Raw genomic sequence first — 14,596 nt, 5'->3', positions numbered from 1 at the left:
CTCAGCAATGATGTAAAGGCACCAACTGCATATACACTTTGTGGACACTTCTTACTACTATTGTGCTTTTTTTAGCATCGGACAGGTGCTTGCATCTCTTTATTACTGCATAATCCTTCAGTTCCAGTTATTAGCAGCTGTTCTTCTTATCAACAAAACATTCCTATTTTTCAAAAATTTGTCTAAAATCAATTTCTGAAAATATTTTGATGAAAGTTTCATGACACTGAAGCTAAAAAGTAGGAGATTTGTTTAACATTAAGTTATTTTTACATAATTCAAATATTTTTTGCTACCAGGCCCCCAATATATGCGGTAATATGCATGGTCTAAGGATTAAGACGGTGATCTCTGAACATGCCTGTGGCACCTCTACCTCTCACTGGTTCTATTCTGCATTTCCTTCCATTCCATTTACTCCAATATGTTAGTTTACTGTGCAAATTTGGGACCTGGGCTTCCAGTACCTTTCATGTACAGTCTATATTATTTGATACTGCTATTGCCTCCTTTCTAGAGAGCGCATTTTGAAACCTTTGATATGGTCTCATTAATTTGTGCTTTATCACGTCCATGTGTGCCATATCAGTATGTTCTCTGTAATATTCCCTCTATTTCAGACATCTTATCTGAAAAGGGAAGCGAGTACCGAGCCGTACTCAGGCAGAAGAGTGCTAGTGATGTAAATGATATGAAAGTGACACCAACATTGAACCATATATCAGATGACACCCTAACCTTATTGGACTTTGAAGTAGCCATAGACATGTGGCACTCATACACACGATAAAACGCCTAAATTATTGGCACCATCTTAAAGCTCTCAAAATGTACTCTTTGGAAAGGAGATGAGAGGGGTATCAAATATTATATATGCATGGAAGATATTGGAGGGTCAAGTCCCAAATTTTCACAATAGAATTACATACATACTAGTGCAAAAGATACAGAAGGTAATGCAGAATAGAACCAATGAGGAGTAGAGGTGCCATAGGCACAGTCAAACAAATAGGCAAACACAGAGCAGTCAAACAAATAGGCAAACACAGAGCAATTTCTGAACGTCAGAGAGCTACAGCTGTTAAATAACCTTAAATAAATATTGCCAAAATAAAGGTTGATGTCTTCAAGATGCATTTAGATAGGTTTTAGCAAGAAGTGTCGGACCAACTAGGTTGTAGTGGATATGTGGGCCTGCGGGCCGCTCCAAGCAACAGCCTATTAGACCAAGTTATCACAAGTCGAGCCTGGCTTCAGGCCGGGCTTGGGGAGTAGAAGAACTGGAACCCTCTCCAAGTATGCTCCAGGTACAGTATACTGGTTCCAAATCTGCACACAAATAACACCACGTGAGACTGATGGTCACGGCAGGAAGTGCAAAATATTGAAAAGCTAAGGTGCAATAAGTACAATACTTAGAATTCTATCAACATCAAGGGTCCAAAATCTTTTAAAGTCCCTCTCTCTAATCATAGGGGCAGAGCTGTCCAACTTCTCATGGTTTTCAGAAGAGGCAAATAAACACCCCCAAAGGATACCTGATCAACCAGGCTGTGAATCATGCATCAAGCTGCAAGCCGGTGTGTTTAACAGCCTGGTGGACCAATTACCAACCAGGAGACTTGGTCAGATACTGGGCCATGCAGACATTGATCCTCTGAACCAATGCAAGGTAGTGAAATATTCTGCTGAGAAGGGGTCTTTAGTGCTATGAAAGTACTGTTTTGGACTGTAGCCACCATATGACTGCACATACTGGGAAATTTCTTTGCAATTTTCAAGATTGTGAGATGTTTGTCAAAACTCTCGGTTTGCAAATTTTTTCAATTAAAATAAACAAATGTCTTGGCACTACAGTAAATGATAATTTTGTGTTGGGTAGTGTAAGCTTCATCAGCCAAAGGATCACAGAATTGCTAAATGTTGTGTAATCCATCTGGCTAAATTGTGAGTGATTGTAAACATTTGTAAATAGACAACTAGCAAGTTTTTGTCGGTTCCACCCTCCATCATGTACTGTTATCTGATCAGTGTCAATCCTGTCTGTTACTCTCCACCACATCCTCAAACCACCACCACCAAACACCACACCACATCCACAAACCACCACCACCAAACACCACTACAGTAACCACAGGTATTATTAATAACAAAACTAAAACCATAATCAATGCTACAAACCTTAATAGCACAAAAAACACCTTAACCATTAACACAACTAATAAAAATATGGGAAAATAATTGCCACAAGCACACAGTCACAACCCCAACTACATTGAGCTCAACCACTTAGATTGGAGGGTAGAGCGACAGTCTCGCTTCATACAGGTCTGCGTTCAATCCCCGACTATCCAAGTGTTTGGGCACCTTTCTTTCCCCCCCCCCCTTCCTCACCCTCCTGTCCAACCCCAAATCCTTATCCCTTCTAAGTGCTATACAACGGCACATTGGTTTACAAATTTAATCAATTCCAAGAGATGGTCTGTACACCGAAAATTCGTAAACTGAAATAAATTTTCCCATAAGAAATACAGTAATGTAAATTGAATTAATCCATTCCACACACCTAAAAATATTAACTTAAAAATACATTTTATATAGAATAATACTCCAATTTTTTTTTACTATACTTTAGCTTTATTGGGGACTCTTGTTGGTGTATGGAAGACGGCGAGGAGAGAGGGGGGGGGAGGAGAGGTGTTAGTGTTTGGAAGGGGGGATCCCCTTCCATTATAACATCACACAGTGATGATATTTCTGGGGTGTGCACTCGCTTACTCACTCACTCATTTTACAGGTATACCACTAGGACCTGGTTGTGGCTCACTGCTTGCCTGTTTTACTAAGAATGTCTATAGACACTTTTTCCTTACATTTTAACACTTGTCTGTTTTGAGACATCAGATTGTCATAGTCCTGTACACAAAACTTTGCAGTTCTTCCCATACTGCACACATTTTCTTAATGAGGAAGGGACATCCTCTACTGCCACATCCTCCGCTGAAGAAATTTCCTTGGCAGTTTCTTGTTGCTGCGATTTGTGAAGGGTTAGGTGTTCTTCGGTGGTCATTTCCTTGCTGTGTTCATCCACCAACTCCCCCACATCAGCACCATCCAACCCCAAGCCTAATTTCAGGCCCAGAGAAACAATTTCCTCAACAAGAGGCACTTCAGGTTCTGGCTCAAATCTCAAAGTTTTGTTCTGGAACACATTCAAGCCACAATTTTCTCCTGCCAGAGATCATTGTTCTTTTAGTATTTACCACTGACTTTCTTGGGACCCATGTAATTCTTCAGAAAGAATTCAAGCACGGTCGTCACTAGGCGAGATACACTGGTAAACTGAGCGTGCCTTGCCCCACACCCAGCAGAACCCACATGCTCGACCCATACATGTACAGTATTAACAAACGTTCATATTCCAAGGCAAACTTCATAGTCAAATTTTACGAGGAAATTTACTTTGTACACTGTATACCGAAAAATTTGTAATCCAGGGCATTCGTAAACAGATGTTCCACTGTATAGTCGTAATGGCTTGATGCTTTGTCCTGATCCCTTCCAGCTACCTTGATTACACCACTATTATTGCTACAACTACTAGGAGTCACCTCCACAGTCAGTGTACACACTCACTACTACAACTACTTGACAAAACTGCCACTCTTTTATTGACAACTTGCAGGAAGCTCTTTATATATTGTACTAGCTGTATCGGGTCACGCGTTGCTATGACTCGGCAACAGTCAACCCTCCCAGTCCTCCCAACCATTCCTCACTTCCTCGTCCTCCCTCCCCCCCCCATTCCTATGTCCTCCCCACCATCCACCACTCCACTGTCCCCTCGTCCTCCCTACCATTCCCCCTCTCCCCCGTCCTCTCGTCCTCCCCACCATTCCCCACTTCCCTGTCCCCTTGTCCTCTCCCACCAATCTCCATTCCCCCGTCTCCTCGTCCTCCCACCATCCCCCACTCCTGTCCCCTCATCCAATGTATCCCCAAATGGTCTGGTGTTCCCATCAGAAAATTGGGAATGTCAAATGATCTGATGTTCCCATCACTGAAATATAAGAAAAACAATTAAACGAAATGAAAAACAATGACAAAAAAAAAAAACTATACTCATGAAGTGAATGGTATGGTAAACAACACAGCTCGGTTCCAATGCAATGTCACACAAAATAATTAAATCAAAATGAAAATAATAATTAAATGAAAATTCAATTTATCAATGAAATCAGAAACATTGAAATGGAATCAAAACATATTTAGTATAGTGTGAGTTGCTCTTACGTGCAATAGATTGTGCCCTTTTTTTTTTTTTTTTTTTAGAAATTGTTTTTTACCTGTCACAGGTGCAGCATTTATACTTATACTCACAAAATGAACAGTACAATAAACAACATAGCTCAGTTCCAACACAGCGTCACACAAAATAATTAAATCAACATGAAAATAAATCAATGTATGAAAATTTTATTTGTCAGTGCAATCAAAAACATTGAAATGGAATCGTAACATATTTAGTATAGTGTGTGTGACTCTTATGTGCAACAGATGTCACTGTTTCTTAAAAAAAAAAGTTTTTACCTGTCACAGGTGTGACATCTATACTTACGAAATGAACGGTATAGTAAACAACACAGCTCAATTCCAACAGTCACACAAAATAATTCAATAAAAATTTTAATTATCTTGAGATCTTGAGGTTATCTTGAGATGATTTCGGGGCTTTAGTGTCCCCGCGGCCTGGTCCTCGACCAGGCCTCCACCCCCAGGAAGCAGCCCGTGACAGCTGACTAACTCCCAGGTACCTATTTACTGCTAGGTAACAGGGGCGTTCAGGGTGAAAGAAACTTTTGCCCACTTGTTTCTGCCTCGTGCGGGAATCGAACCCGCGCCACAGAATTACGAGTCCTGCGCGCTATCCACCAGGCTACGAGGCCCCCAACAAATAAGTCAACCTATGAAAATTAAATTTATCAATGCAATCGGAAACATTTAAATGGAATTCGTAACATACAGTATTTAGTATAGTGTGTGTTGCTATAATGTGCAACAGATGGCGCTGTTTTTTTTCTTTAACATGTTTTTACCCGTCACAGGTGTGGCATCTATATAGTAGGTATATAAAAACGCGTGCATATTGAATGGAATGTTGTCAGAATTTCAAAGCAATTGGTGAAGAACTTTGGGAGATTACAGCGTGTTGCTCTTATGTCCAACAGATGGCACTTTTAAAAAAAAAAAAGCATGTTTTTTTCCTGTCACAGGTAAGGCATGTATATAGAAACACGCGTCTATTCGAATGCAACATAGTGTCAAAATTTCAAAGCAATTAGTAAAGAGGTTTCGAAGATTTCTCAAAAAAACAGTTTTTTCCGATACAAACGTGACATCAATATAGTATGTATATAAAAACCCGCTCGGATGCGAATGGAACATTGTGTGAAAATTTCAAAGCAATCGGTGAAGAACTTTTGGAGATTAGCTTTTTTGAACAAATGAACATTTCCATGTTTATTTATATAGATGAAGCGGTGAGGGGTGGGGAGAAGGATTTTTGTCTTTGTTCTGCTGGATGTCATTTTAAGTATTTTCATAATCTTTTTACATATTGCTTTATTTATATGTACCGATTCTTCCCTTCTACAAGAAAATGGGAAATAGGATAGTGGGGACTGATGGGCCCTGATGATTAAGTTTTGTCCTTAATTGGTAGTTCTGAAGTATTTTTGCTCACATAACAATGAATTGTATTATATTTCCAAAATTGTTTACTTATTTAAAAAGGCATTGCTATTACAAGTGGTTTTTATTGTATTTTCATTCTCATGAAACTGATCAGGAAGATAGCATGATTTGCCTTTCTGTGAAGAAGTTTGATTTACTATATCAATATTGCTTTCAACAGATTATGGGAGGTGTAGGAAGTGGTGTGTGAGGAATTTCCAAAGTACTTGTGGTGCACCCAAGTGTAATGGCCCCTGGATGGTAGCCCAAGCCTTTAAACCCCATAGTTCCTCTGGCGTAGACTGAGCCAACCCGCCACACACTAGTGCCACCCTTAGCACGCAACAAAATTGCGCCATGTCGGCAAGCGTGCGCACCACTCTTCAAACGGTGCCCGAGGCCTTGCCAGCTGACCATGTCACCAAGACGAAGGTAAGCATAGAAAGAATGTACTGTATTGCAGTGTAAGACTGCTATTTTCATTTAAGAAATGTATAGTTGTAAATTGACATTGAAAATGTGGTTCATTACAGCATAGTTACAAATTTTTCAACAAGTGTATTTACACTTATCTGTTTGTAGAAAAGGTACTTTTCAAGTTAAATAGAATATACTGTAATATGAAGGGATTAGATTATCCCATAAACTTTGTACAAAATTCAGGTAAAAATGGTAATTGCTGTAGTAAGCATGTAGTCAAGCCACTAAAGTTTATTTTTTTATAACACTTATAGTAATTTAGTGAACAATGGTCATAAATGCATAGAAAGAATGCATATACAGTACTGTATTCAGGCTTAGGCAAGTTCTTTTCTGGGAGGGCTCCATGGTGGCTCCTTGGTGCTTGCTGCCTGGCAAGCTCCACCCAGTTCATTCCACACCAGACTCTTAAGGGGCTGGGAAATGAAATTTTGCTCCTTGCTCAAATTCTTTAAAAAAAAAAATTGTATATAATTATTAGGCACATGCTCCAACTTTGTCTAAATCACCAACATAACTTGAAAAACAAGAAAATGAAAAATAATTATTAATAAATAAATAAATAAATAAATGTTTATATAAAAAATATTGAAAATTTCAGATTTTCAAATGAGCATTAAGAATATCAAATATCACAAATTGTTCATTTGGTGTTATTATGCTCTCAAAAGAGCATATGATCTTTATTTTTATTTATTGTTATAGGATTCAGCATAGTTTACTGTAAAAAAAATTGTCAATATGGCATTTGAAAATATGCACTAAATTTTGACCATAAAATTTATAGCTCCCAACATATAAGGTTTATGACAAACAATCAAATAGGATTGTAGAACAGACAGCTGTGCTGACTATATGTAAAAATGGTGAAAATCAGTCAGAAACTGGATTTTTGATGCAGACTCAAAGTTGAAACTCTAGTTTTAGAGATAATTGAAGTTGAAGTTATCGACAATGAATAAGGTAGCTCTAATTCATTAATTTACTTGTATGTTTAAATTAATAAATGTTATTTGCCATTTGTACTTGATTATGTGAAAGTTATAGGTCAATATGTGTTTAAATGAAGTCATGAAAAAATAACTCCCAAAAAACAAAATATAGGAATAATTATAATGATTTAGGAGCTATATATGTATACTTTATATAAGTGATAAAGCCCTAATCCGGTCCCTAATCATCAACACAACCTAAAGAGACACAGAAAATGGTTTTAAATCTGTGAAAAAATCACCCCCCAAAAAATTCAGTCCCAAGTTCTACCAGTTGTAGCTGATTTATTTGTTGACTATCTGTTCATAATTAAGGACAGGTATGCACTCCACAGGATGTAAAGATTACAACAAAATCAGATAATAAACAATGGAAAAAAAACAGAAAAAACCTCTAAAAAAATTTGTGGACTTTGGTGAAAGTGCCCAATGTTAATATCTGTTAATGTATTTATATGACATATAACAAAATAGAGCATAATAACATACTTACTCATTATTATTTGTTTTATTATGTATTTCTCAGCAATGCTATAAAGAAACCAGCTGCATATCCACTTTGTGGACACTTCTTGCTAATATTCCTCTTTGTGGGTCTGAGGCCAGGCTTGACTTGAGAGAGTTTGGTCCACTAGGCTGTTGCTTGGAGCGGCCCGCAGGCCCACATACCCACCACAGCCCGGTTGGTCCGGCACTCCTTGGAGGAATAAATCTAGTTTCCTCTTGAAGATGTCCACGGTTGTTCCGGCAATATTTCTTATGCTTGCTGGGAGAACGTTGAACAACCGCTGGCCTCTTGATGTTTATACAGTGTTCTCTGATTGTGCCTATGGCACCTCTGCTCTTCACTGGTTCTATTCTGCATTTTCTTCCATATCATTCACTCCAGTACGTTGTTATTTTACTGTGTAGATTTGGTACTTGGCCCTCCAGTATCTTCCAGGTGTATATTATTTGATCTCTCTCTCGTCTTCTTTCTAGTGAGTACATTTGGAGGGCTTTGAGACAATCCCAATAATTTAGGTGCTTTATTGCGTCTATGCGTGCCGTATATGTTCTCTGTATTCCCTCTTTCAGCAATCTCTCCTGCTCTGAAGGGGGAAGTGAGTACTGAGCAGTACTCAAGACGGGACAACACAAGTGACTTGAAGAGTACAACCATTGTGATGGGATCCCTGGATTTGAAAGTTCTCGTAATCCATCCTATCATTTTTCTGGCTGTCGCAATATTTGCTTGGTTATGCTCCTTAAACGTTAGGTCGTCAGACATTATTATTCCCAAATCCTTTACATGTTGTTTTCTTACTATGGGAAAGTATAGTTTGTGCCAGTCTGGCGCACACTGTGTTTACTTCATCTCCTAGTTGGCTGTGTGGTCTGGCTCCACTCTAACTGCTTCCCGGTATTTCATTGTCTGAAGCAAATAGGGTGGGAGCTGCTTTGGTCTTATTCCTTGTGGGGCTGTTCACTATGGGTATCTCCTATTTTTAGCTTCTTGAGGGTTTGGCTCTGTGTGGATCACTTTCAGGGCATGTTCAGCCATCCGGCAGACGGCACTTGTTTTTACCCCGTCATCACAGAGTGGACTGTCAATGATGCAGACTTTAGTTGGCTTTGTGAAATGTTTGGCTGTCCTGAGGTGAAATTCTACATCTGCATGGAATTGGGGGCTTCTGGTATATGTGACTGTTCTGCTTTCTAGAAAAGTTACTTTCACTGTTCTAGATAGCCAGCTGGTAGAGCATTAAAGAAAGAACCCATTTGAAATTTGCTTGTAGTCAAAGAGGATAGAAATTTTCACCCATCAAGTAAATCTTTCTAGAACATTTACAGTTTGTACCACCAGCTGCTTGCAGAAAGTAGAGAAATTCATGGTGTGAGACTTTAGGTATATTCACTTTTCCAATGAAACAAATTCTCGATCGAGAGCAAAAATTTAATAGGGGAGATAACATAAAGCAACCCCTGTGATTGACCTTTACTGTGTTCATTAGGGAAACCACTCTGAGCAGCATCTTGAATTGTGTAGTGTGGCAGTCTATCTCTGGAAGTCTCTCCTTCTGTCAGTTCCCCACTACAGTATTATGTTGTATAAAGTAGCAAGGAGAAGAGTCACAATAACATGGCTAAAGTATGTTGACCAGACCACACACTAGAAGGTGAAGGGATGAGGACGTTTCAGTCCGTCCTGGACCATTCTCAAGTCGATTGTGACTGGAGAATGGTACTTGGCGGACCAAAACGTCATCGTCCGTTCACCTTCTAGTGTGGTCTGGTCAACAAAGTAGCAAGTACTGTATGTTATTCTTTGATTTCTTCCCAAATGCCTAGTGAAACAGAGGCTGGTGGTGGGCTGTTAAAATTTAAATTCACCTGTGGTAAAATGCAGATTAGAACAGGAATGCCATTTCCTTTATAGGCGAAGAAAACGAATCGCGGAACAACTTGAGTTGCACCCTATCTCAAGAACGACGAAGGAGGCTAGGTAGAGAAATAGAAACAATTGAAATAAAGCTACAAGAATCATACAAAATCCAGGAGAGAGAGAGAGAGAGAGCAAAAGGCCATCAGTGAAATAAAGAAAATTTGAAATATTTTTTCTCCCTGTGCAAAATCAATATAAAAAAAACTACCTTTAGTATCGGCCCCCTGCGAAAGGGAGCTAGAACTTCAACTGATGACATCAAAGAAATGAGCGATATACTGAGGAATCGGTACGATTCCGCACAAGACACAAGAGGTCCCGCTTGCACCTGTTTTTGGGGGGGCTCGAGGGAGGGAGGGCCCTCCCTCCCTCCAGTCAGTGGTTTTTTGCGTGTTTTGACATCCAGCCTCAGAACTGACGGGTGGATAGCCGGCGTGGGGGGTCAGGGGCTTCCCCTTCCTCCTCCCGGGGAGGGGAAGCTGCATAGACAGCGGCGCGGCAATGTGTGTTGTCATGCTAGTTTCTTTTTGGGGAGCTCTATCCACTTGTTTGGCTTTTGGTAGCAATATTTTCACCAGAATAGGGGTTTGTTTTGGGATGCTTACCTTTCTGGGTGCCTAACCTGGTCGATGGCAGACATAGAATGCTTCCAAAAACACGGGGGGTGTTTTTGGAAGCATTGGCCATTGCTCCCCGTGCCTCTCTAAGGGGGCCAGGTTCTGGCTCGTGGTCCCCGATAGGCCCACAGAACTCCATACACATGACTCATGCCAAAGTCTGACATTAGCATATCAGCCCAGTAAGCTCTGGGATGCCTCCGGGTCTCGCCCAGAAAATGGCATTTCATTACATTGAAGGCTGGGTTTTTCTTGCTTGTTTGTGGATTGGCATATCATGTCAAATGCTGTTATTTGCCTTGTTAAGCCTTGGCGGTGCTGCTGCTGTTGGCATTAGTTTTTTTCAGTCGGCCCAGTTTTATATAGATATAGATATATATATAGATATAGATATATATATATATATATATATATATATATATATATATATATATATATATATATATATATATATATATATATATATATATAGATAAAATAAATGTGTGTGTGTGTGTCATACCTTGTAGCCAGAACGCACTTCTCGGCCTACTATGCAATGCCCGATTTGCCTAATAGGTAGTGATTTTCTTTATTTTCAATAAATTGTTTCCAATTAGTTGAATTATTATTATTATTATTATATTATACTTTGAACATAATTATTTACTTAGTTGTGTTAGTTTAGGTTAGGTTAAGATAGGTTAGGTAGGGTTAGTTAGGTTCGGTCATATATCTACATTAGTTTTAACTCAAATTTGAAAAAAATTAACTCGTACATAATGAAATAGATAGCTTTATCATTTCATAAGAAAAAAATGAGAAAAATGTATAAATTCCGGAAAACTTGGCTTATTAGGTCAATTTGGCCTTGCATAGTAGGCCCGAGTACTGCGTTCTGGCTACAGTACTAGGTATGACATATGCATACATACACATACACATTTCTAGATAGATAATATTCTAGATAAGTTCTAAGATAGATAGATAGGTTCTAGATAGAAAACTATCCACTGTGGACCACATAAAGAATATTGTGCGAGGAGCCTATGCCACGCTTGCTAACTTCAGAATTGCTTTTAAATACATGAATGGCGATATACTAAAGAAATTGTTTGACTTTTGTTAGGTCAAAGCTAGAATATGTAGCTGTTGTGCACCAGCCACCATGGCTGGTGCACACAGCACGTGCTTACAGCACCGCTGTTCGGCTTTTGACCACAGCATCGCCTACAAATGCCATAATATACAGTATATGATCTTGCTATTATTTAGCGATGAGTAAGGCTGTGGGAGGGAGGGTGGTGGTGTCGTCTTCTGACTGTGTGTGGCCACCTTTTATTGACTGCACTCACCATACCAGCTTAGTGGTTTGCTATGATGAACACAAATGTAGATACTTGTATATAACGTGTGTATAGAGTGTGATAACAGCAATAGGAGTAGGTTGGGAGCCGCCATTTTGGTGAGGGAGGTGCGTCGTCTGCACGACTTGTCATGTTGTTTATTGGTGGCCACTATGGTCTTTGGGCACCATACCAGCTTATTTGTACAAGTATGGTGAATAAAACAGGTAGATACTTGTATATAATGTGTGTATATAGCGTAATAACACCACAACAATATTGTTGGAAGAGAAATATTAATGTGTCAGGCCTTGAGGGTGGTTGCCACCAGCTGACTGTGTGAGTAGCTACGTCTTTGTGTCTTTACTCACCATACAAGCTTGGATGTACAGTTATGGTGAAAAGAACAGTATTGTGGGAGGAGAATGAGGGTGAGTGAGGTGTTGTTGAGGGAGGGAGTGGCAGTGAGTGGCTGACTGGTGTGTGGCGGTCACTCCTCGTTGCTTTTTGACTCACAAGACCAACTTAGTGGTTCGTTATGGTGAACAAAACATGCAAATACTTATATATAACCTGTGTATATAGTGTAACAACAGCAAACCTATTTGTTTATTGTTTTATGAACATAATAATTGAATCACTAATATGCACACCATAATTTTGAGTACAGCGATGGTTCACATATTTTATTATATAAATATCACAATTCATTTTAATGAATAATATTACTGCAAAAAAAAAATAAAAGAAAAAATCAGAGACATTGAAATAATTAGGTAATATGATGTTGACCAGACCACACACTAGAAGTTGAAGGGACGACGACGTTTCGGTCCGTCCCTTCAACTTCTAGTGTGTGGTCTGGTCAACATACTTCAGCCACGTTATTGTGACTCATCGCCTGCATAGGTAATAATATATTTGTGGCAACTGCCGCCTGACAGCTCGAGCAGAGTAGACCTCGTCTGGTGAAGACTGTCAACGCCCCTTTTTTGTCAGACTTCCCAACCCTATTGCAGCTAAAATATGCTGCCTACGATTTTTTTGTTATTTTTTCCGTGATCAGGGAACAAAAATAAACACTTCTATAAGACGAAAGAATTTTTTGGAATTATTTTTGTTGTTGCGTCTATGGGTGTTAAATCCATTTGGAACCCTAGCAGTTTGAAGGTTAAATACACAGATATTATTCACACTAACGTGATGTATCAATGAGAAAATCCATAGGAGCTGTGATGAGGATTCGAACCCATGTGGTGGGTAGTCCCATGGTAGATTGTCTTGGACTACCCACTGCATAGGTTGGAATCCTCATTACAGCTCCTACGAATTTATCCTTAAAGTTGTGGATGGAGCTGGCTTTGACAACTTCTTTCTTCAATGCATTCCATTTGCTGACTACTTTTACAGGGTACAGGAATTTCTTTACATCGCTACAACTCTATTGTTTATCCAACTTTCAGTGATGTCCCTTTATTTTACCTCTTTTTCAATATAAATAGGCTGCCGTGTGGTGATGGATAATGAACTGTAGTATACGTACAATCTGATGTTTGTTACCTTCAACATTGAAGATTTAAGGAATTTTCTCATTACTGAAATTAGATTTCTTGCTTTATATGACAGCTAAAACTAGCCTTGATCATTATTTAACTTTTTTGTACACATGTAAAGTACCTTCTGTGATGTTGGTTATCTGTAATTTGCATATCCACCTTTAATATGGAAATGTTCAGATTTAAGTCTTGACAATGATATTTTCAAACTTTTAGTACTACTGGTTCTTTAACACATTGAGGACCAGCACCCTAATTTTACTGTGCTATTTTTCAGAAATAAACTTTAAGCCTTAAGACTACATTTGAAAGAAAATAAATGGTACTAAAAGAAAAATCATACTGGATTTGAAGAATAATCATAAATCGAGAGAGAACCCTGCATGAAAAAATTTATCTTTATTTTGTGAAGATGCAAATGACAAAACTATTTCCCCGTTCACAATGTTAGTGTATATAAAGAGCATGATTTTACACGACTGATGATATTCATTCATGACTATGTGCACCATAATACAAACATTGACGTACTAAGCAATTACAGTAGTTAGAACTTTGTACTATTCATTTTATAGTCCGAAAAAATTAAGCTATTTGGATGAACTGTAATATGTCTATATCGATATACAGTACTGGAGTTTACCCTGACACAAAAAGATTCTGTTCACTTTTCATAATTGCTGATCGTGCATATGCAGTTATTGTTGCAAATGTTACTATGCAAATGCAATAACTGTCATGTTATAAAATTTGATTGTAATTACATATGTATACTGATTATGTTCATATTCTTTTTCACAACTACATAGATAGTTGAAATGAAGTATGTCAGGTCAACCAATCATCATTTGAAAACGATAATAAAGGAACTACAGAAGGCCTTTCATGGAAGGATTATATTTTGCAGGTTGATGACTGAAATACAAAATTAATTTGTTTCTAACCTGTATAGCTTTCTTCTGGGAAGGAGCACTCAAACTGGCTGTGCTGAATATTTTATCAGTTGGGGGGAGGGGAAGCTCTCATTAGATCTTTATTTACCTCCAAGCTGCCTTTTACGAAGCTAATATATATATAGTCTTAGAATAGCTAGCCACTTTTGGAGTAGGAGGAGGCAGCTATTGTGTCCACTTTGAGCTGGGTACACCTCAAGGTGTTCAGCTCAGCCCTAATTTTTGTTAATTTTTTTATTCATAAAGTACAGTAATATTATATGCCACCAACTAAAGGGTTTGCCCTTTACTTTGCAGATAGAGTACAGTATTTTAATTGTTGCACATACCTAAACTTTGCCACAAACGCTAAATGGTTTCTTCTCGCCAAGTTTTTTTTTTTTTATTATATATTACTATGGGAGGGGGGGTTCCTGACAATGCCCAGGTCTCTTATCTTCCCATCTATGTCCATCAATATATCTATCCATCCTATCTAATCTTCTCTCTATTCATTTACTCATCCATATGTCCCT

General features: G+C 38.6%; 1 protein-coding gene across 14 annotated transcripts in view; it reads left to right on the top strand.

Moving 5' to 3' along the window:
* Positions 1-14,596, top strand: part of LOC123758126 (MAP/microtubule affinity-regulating kinase 3) — a 286,973-nt gene that overhangs the window by 14,627 nt on the left and 257,750 nt on the right. For 13 of the 14 annotated variants that reach the window (XM_045742310.2, XM_045742307.2, XM_069329597.1 and 10 more), the window contains one exon: positions 5,915-6,165. In XM_045742310.2, the coding sequence (XP_045598266.1) occupies positions 6,091-6,165 (75 nt within the window). In that variant the 5' untranslated portion in view covers positions 5,915-6,090. Of the gene's footprint in view, positions 1-1,650; positions 1,673-5,914; positions 6,166-14,596 lie in introns of those variants that run through there. The other variant, XM_045742316.2, reaches the window with a different exon arrangement.

Source organism: Procambarus clarkii, chromosome 22 (genome assembly GCF_040958095.1).
Source record: "Procambarus clarkii isolate CNS0578487 chromosome 22, FALCON_Pclarkii_2.0, whole genome shotgun sequence".
Taxonomy (NCBI): domain Eukaryota; kingdom Metazoa; phylum Arthropoda; class Malacostraca; order Decapoda; family Cambaridae; genus Procambarus; species Procambarus clarkii.
Note: the sequence above shows the minus strand (reverse complement) of the source record. Positions and strands in the feature narration are given on the sequence as shown.